The sequence below is a fragment of the Epinephelus lanceolatus genome, chromosome 4 (assembly GCF_041903045.1).
Source record: "Epinephelus lanceolatus isolate andai-2023 chromosome 4, ASM4190304v1, whole genome shotgun sequence".
Taxonomy (NCBI): domain Eukaryota; kingdom Metazoa; phylum Chordata; class Actinopteri; order Perciformes; family Serranidae; genus Epinephelus; species Epinephelus lanceolatus.
Window position 1 is genome coordinate 3,695,501 of NC_135737.1, and position 7,000 is coordinate 3,702,500.

Sequence of the window (7,000 nt, forward strand, 5' to 3'; positions counted from 1 at the left end):
CATCGATCCTCTTGTACGCTTGCCCAGCATTGTTGCTTGGTACGTCCACAGTTAACACCCTTACATTCATGTCCTGCACTGCATCCCGTGCGTTGTCGAAACTCTTCCAATCAATTCCAATCGATTCGTATTTTTGTGAATGGGGTCTGAAAACAGATCTCCCTCTCCTTCAGTTCATTCTCGACACATAGGTAGGATTTGCGTTTTTGGACAATCTCGGTGGGGTAGTCATGGTCAAACTGGATTTTCTTGTTGCCTACCGGTATCCCCTTCTGCCAGACTTTCTGTAACACCATCTCCTTGGTTTCAAACTGTAGAAAACTGACCACTATTGATCTCTCTTTCTGCGTCCTCAGGTAGGCCGAAAATCCAGACATTATTTCTCTGGGACCTCGCATCTAGATCAATTATCTTGTCCTGCATCTGGCGTGTCTGTTTTGTTATCTTTGCTAGCAGGTTGCTTGCTTCTGTGTTGTACTCCTCCAACTCCACTATGTGAGCCTGGGCCTCCGTCATGCTCGTCTTTTGCTCCTGTAGTTCTTTGTTACTTTCTGTGAGTTTGCGTTCAGTGTCTTGTCTGAGCATAGCGATTTCTTGTCTCGTCTCACTTTTATGTTCGTCTTTGAATGCTGTTAGCTTGATGTGGAGTTCCCTTTTGAGGTCTCTTATATCGTTGCTTATACTAGCAAGTCCAGCTCTCAGTGCTTCAGCCTGGTCCATTTTCTCTGCTGCTTCACTCTCGTGTTCACTTACATTGTTGCAGTCGGAGACCTCTTCCATTGTAGACTGTTCCTGAGTTTTATTTGAGTTTTTAGTGTGTCTCCTGTTTTGGTGCCCACTCATCTCTAAGTTTATAGCCTTTTTATATCAAGTTCCTATTTCTACTGACTTGGGCGAGCTAAAGGTGGTCATGAGGAGGAAGCACTGGTTAGCCCCGGTTTCACTACAGGTAGATTCACTAGCTATAGGGGTGAGGAAATAAAACCTTAACAGCCAATCAGAGTGATCTCTCACTGACAAGCTCCGCCACTGATTCAACATGCTCACTCGACAGAAAAGCCGCCGATGCCGAAGTGCTACCAGTGCGGGACACACTGCAAAAACTAGGGCGACAGACACTCACGACGGCCCGACTTTGACCGACGGCCAACCATCAGCTTGGTGTGTCAGGGCTTAAAAAGCTAGGCAGCCGACCTGTCAGCCCACCATCTTACAGGAAATCTCGGCTTCAACTTTTAACTTTCAAACATCAACGGGGTAGGTTTGTAAAATCTAATAACTAATTCATAGTGAAGGGGAGGGTCATGTATTTTCTGACAGTAACTCAGGGAGGCTCAAGGAAGATATTTGTAGCTTCAGGGAGGGTCAAAATAAATAAATAGATAAGACAGAAGTAACAGTCCAGCCACCCCCTCCTCTAAAAATAAAGAACATTACAGCAGTTCTGTTATATTTGTGAAACTTATAATGAAACAAAAATATTGTTCAGATCACAGTATAATCCAAATTGTATGTTATCAGTACATGAATAATGATAAAAATATATACACAGTCTATATTTTACGCCCCTGATTCCTTGTCTCGTTTACTGATTATGTTTGTTTCTTTGATCATCTCTTTAATTATGATGACTGATGCAGTTTTATATATTTTGTTCAATTTAAAAAGGGGGGGGGGGGGCATATTTATATTCCCTAAAGGGTCCTAAGGACAGAGGGATGTCGTTTATGCAGCCTGAGCCTGTGATGCATTTAACAGTTTAGCTTTTGTTCAAAATGCCAGAAGGGGCTTTAAGACAAAAAGTCTACTATTAGTTATGTTGCTGTCAGACACCAGAAGGTGTCAGATCTGAACAGTGGGTGTACACTGTAGGCTATGGTAAGCAACAGACTTGTAACTTGTTCAATGCTTCCCTGTTTTCCCCCATTTGTTTGCCTAATGTGTCTAAGGAGTCAGCAACAAAACATATTTTAGCCACCTAAAAAAGTCCTAATTAAAGAAAAAAATCAATATCACTTTAAAAGTATGCTATATTGAGAGTATTATCATTGTTTTGCCTTTCTATTAGACAGCCTGTTCAAACGGGGGAGCCATTAATGACCACATTTCCCCATCTATGCTCCCATTAAAGATACCAAACTCCATTGACAAAAACAAAAAATTTAGCTCGCTGAAAATGTGAACTGCTGGTCTACCACTACAACATTCATTTAGTTATTTTGTATTGTTGTGTGATTTTGGTGAATCCAAACTAACCCTTTGAACACCAAAGTCACACAATAACACAAACTAACTGATCAAGGCAGCGGTAGACCAGCAGCTCCTGTGTTCAGCAATGTTAAATTAATGTTTTTTCTCAAGTCTAAGAATTGCTCAAGTCCGAAATTGCTGTCTAATTATAAAGTAAAGCAGTGAGAATATTTTAAAAATAGTGTACAATCATACTGATTCTGATTTTTTTTAGGTGGCTAAAATAGTTGCCGACCCCTACACAGCAGTAGATTACATGGCTGAAGTGCTGAGCTCCAGCCTGCTTCTCCAAACAGGGGGTGTGTTGACCACCATGGTACATAATATACTATCTATGAATATGCCTGTGGATATTCTCATTCATCCAGGTCATAGTTATCTCAAGGCAATTGAATCGAACGCACCTGGACTTGGTTTTGTCTTAGAAGACGTTTCACCTCTTATCCAAGAGGCTTCATCAGTTCATGCCTGTCTAGACTAGGCTGGAACTAGTCTGACAAACTGGTGTAGAAACAACCCAGGTATTTAATCTCTGGGGAGGTCTTCACAAGGCCAATGATGTCACTGGTTCGTTAGTGCGCCAATGGTGTGTCAACGATCGTCGCTGAAACTGCTGCAACGGTTGTCATTGGAGTCGTTAGAGTCACATGAGGCCATTTGTGAACGACCATTGTTTTAAGAGGTTAAGTTGTTAAACTTTATGGGCAAGGATGAAAGGACAGCATTATAGGTGGGGGATAGGTGGTGTCGCAGACCTCCTCCTCTATTGAGAGATGGTTTTTAGATGGCTTCTTTTACACCTCTTTCGCCTTGAGATATCTATGGATATGTACCTCATACAACCCCACTTCAGAAAATCTGAACTGACCCTTTTAACTGTGTCAGTTTTTTTCAGTCAATTCTTGATTGATACCTGAGTTTCACGTATTACTTAACTTTGTCATTTTTTAAAAAGAATGAATGACATAGGTGTAGCCTATATAATCTGAGAATGTCAAGAGCAACGTCCTCCTCTTTCACCAAGTTCTTTTTGTTGCAAAAGATACAAAAATGCAATAATACAGATGTAAATATCTGAAATATATGATACATTATACAACACAGACGTTATCAGATGCTTTTCACGTAACAGTCAGTCCGAAATCATTTGAATCATTTCAAATGAATTAAACTACAGCCCATTACAACTCTTGGGGATCCCAAGGCAGTTTGATCACATCCTCTAAATAGCCTACTTTGGACCATCCAAAAACGATTATAATTAAAAAATAATGTTGTTACTGCCATATAGATGATCAGGGTTAGCACATATACTCAACAACACTTACAAACAAAAAACAGTACAAAACAACAACAAAAACAAACACCGTCCTCGAACCTGCTCCTGCAGGCGGACTACCCTTCGCAGCGGAAGGAAAAGTCTGGCCTCCGCGGAAGGATAGGATATAAACAGAGAACATGGTAGCTTACTACATTTCAGTTTTGTTCAAATGACTGTCGGGACCAGAGTACCATCACTCTGTCATGATGTGACTGTACCGGGAGTAAATACTGTACAGCTTTTATTAACACGTCAACGTACAGTGTCTTAATGTGAAACTAAATATAACTGAAGAAGACAGCTACTCCCAGGGCTAACATTATCGTAAGCTATTCTGTCAGACTCGACGACGAAGGAAACAACCAAGTGTTCTTTTATGTCACACGGACGAAATCAGTGCTCACTGGAGAAACGTCAGTGTCTTTCAAGAGGAGAGAAATGTGTCTTATGGACTCGGGCGTCTCGTCGAAGAAGACATATCATAAGGACTAACATCCTCAGATTAACAGCAGTAATGTGTTGACATTCGCGTTGCATCCTTAAGATTTTTTTATGCTAACACTGACTGTAGGCTCGCGGATGTTAGCTAGCTTTATATGTCGCTACAACTTGTATTTTAGATAGATGACGCTTACATTGCCCAGCATCACCAAACAAGGTAACGTTATTGACATGTTATTGTGAACATGTTTGTAGAGACCTGCTATGGGCAGCAGCTATGACGCTAGGTGTAGCCCCAGGGTTATGTCACTGTCAGGCTAACAGATAGCTCGGTGTCTGCAGCTACTTTCAGTCTTTGCATGGTCATGTCCAACTGGGTTGGCATCATGTAAGTTAACGTTAAACTGTCCCACTGAACAGGTTAGGTGACTAGGGACACAGTGTGTTAGTGAGCCTGCTTGGAGAGTAATGCAAAGCTGGATTGCAGCTATCCAACTGGGTCAAACACTGACAGCTGGCACTGATACAGTTTAGCTCAGGATTGTTGTTAGCCATGCTCACAACCGTCTGTTCAGTGTGATATTACAAACATCTCAACTTATTTAGAGGTTACGTGAATGCATCATATCCTGACTGCATCTCTTATTTATGCAATAAGGGACACCAGAGCAGCCTGACATGAAATAAATCCGTAGTGCAAGAAGCAACATTGCCAGGACTGAGAGCATCATTTGCTCTAGGATAATTTTCTGAAGAGGAGAGCAACATTTACAGCTATCCACCAGTGCCCAGTATCAACCCGACCATCAGTCCATCACAATGGAAACTGTGGGAGATTTTGAGTACAGCAGAAAAGACTTGGTTGGACACGGAGCCTTTGCTGTGGTGTTTAAAGGAAGACACAGGAAGGTAAATAAATAACTTGCCTGCAGTGTTATCTTGTTTTCTTCTCCCTCGTCTTTTGCAGGATAAATTGGGGCAAGTAGGCAGCTTCATTTAAAAATCTGGGTCAGTCAGAGGCATTGCACAATGCAGTCCTGCAGCAGCATATGTGGGCTGTCAGTAGCTTTTTATTGCTTTGTAATAATAAGCAACAGACAGTGGTGGTAATGTTTCATTGCTTTTATGGCTAAACATCTTGATCCAATCTGATGTACGGTGAAGTCATGATGTGACAAGTGATTTCAGTGTTAATTCGTCAGCCTGATGTTAGTTGTGTAAGTGTATTTACGCCTCTTGATTCATTCATGAAATGGATGAGTCAGGCAGCAGTGAATGACTTGCTGACGTACTGAGGCAGGAGGGAGGATGGGATGCACTGTTTTGCCTTCGTCTTTTTAAGGATACAATCCTCACTCATGTAAGAACCGCACAAAGTTCGTCCATAGTGAAGCACTGGACCTTACTACACTATTAACAGAATGCGCAGAAATTGAATTAACTCAATACAGTTGACTTGGATGTGTCTTTTTTTAATCACATAAGGACACAAGAACTGGTGAGTTTGTTTGCATATATCTGACAGAGATGCAGGAGATGACATCATGTTGCCCCCACTGCTACTGGTGTGAAACAGATGGTTCTGAATTCCTCAATAAAAGCCACTTTAGAGCATTCCCACAGTCCCTGCTGTAGCCTGGGCAGAGCAGCAATCGATAACTAGCTCACAGCTCTGAAACTAAGCTGACTGCAGGCCTGCAAACAATCACCCAGTCATCCTGGAAGCTGTGCATCAAGCACATCCGTCCACTTCTCACATTCCTTCCTGTGCTGTTAAAATGGTCCTGGCATGTGATCAGTGTATTTACTTTTTTAAGTCCTATCATCTGCATGCCATTTAGCCTATTTATAGGATTATTTCCATGTTGGAGGAACAGGAAGGTCAGAGCCACCTGCATGCATCAGATGTGATGGATTGAGTCATTGCATAGGCAGTAGGGGTGTAACGGTACACAAAAATCTCGGTTTGGTACGTACCTCGGTACACAAGTCACGGTTCGTTTTTTTTCGGTACAGTAATGAAAAAAATAGACAACTATTAAATATCTTTTACTTATTTGTAACCTTATTAAAACATACCACCACAGCAGTTAACTCTTTTTACACAATTTTTGAATGAAACAAATATATATAAAATCCTGCTTTTTCACATTGTTTGAATGAAAATATAAATATAAATTTCTGCTTAAACAGTTTTACTCAATTAAAATAAAAAGTATAGTGCAGCTGGTCAGCTTTAAAGCCTGCTCAGATTCAGTTTTACTAGGAACTTAGCTTTCCCACTTTGTTAAAGTGCGGTAAACAAAACATGCTTATATCTAAAGTGCAGCTTAAACAATTTTACTCAACTCCAATGGCGTTGGTTATTTCTTTAGCGCGATGGTCAGGGAAACGCTCTCTCTTTTTATTCGACGAGGATATCGTAGTATGCACCAGATTGCTTTTTCTAGTCGTGCCGGTTAACGTTCAAACTCGGGTGGTGTCGCTTTAGATGCGTTAGCATGTTAGACGTGTTTCCAAGTACATACCCGACCGCTGTTCTGCAGTGTCGGCACACTGCTTTTGTCTTGTCAACTTGTTTATTTCCATCTTCGTATTTTACCCTGAAACCAAAGTGTTCCCAAACGGAGGACTTAAGGTTTGTGGGTGGGTCTTCAGGTTTCCGCACACTGAATTAGAGCTCCCAGTAAGTTTTTAATGACTAAAAAAGCAACGTTTCGACCCCAACGGTCTTCCTATATATGTGTGTATATATATATATATATACAGTACAGGCCAAAAGTTTGGACACACCTTCTCATTCAATGCGTTTTCTTTATTTTCATGACTATTTACATTGTAGATTCTCACTGAAGGCATCAAAACTATGAATGAACACATGTGGAGGTATGTACTTAACAAAAAAAGGTGAAATAACTGAAAACATGTTTTATATTCTAGTTTCTTCAAAATAGCCACCCTTTGCTCTGATTACTGCTTTGCACACTC

The 7,000-nt window shown here is 41.0% G+C and overlaps 1 protein-coding gene across 2 annotated transcripts in view; it reads left to right on the forward strand.

Annotated features, from left to right (window-relative positions):
- Positions 1-3,696: 3,696 nt before the first annotated feature.
- Positions 3,697-7,000, forward strand: part of ulk2 (unc-51 like autophagy activating kinase 2) — a 114,680-nt gene continuing 111,376 nt past the window's right edge. Inside the window, exons 1-2 of one of the 2 annotated variants that reach the window (XM_078166868.1) lie at positions 3,697-4,229; positions 4,671-4,921. In XM_078166868.1, the coding sequence (XP_078022994.1) occupies positions 4,832-4,921 (90 nt within the window). In that variant the 5' untranslated portion in view covers positions 3,697-4,229; positions 4,671-4,831. Of the gene's footprint in view, positions 4,922-7,000 lie in introns of both variants that reach the window. The other variant, XM_078166867.1, reaches the window with a different exon arrangement.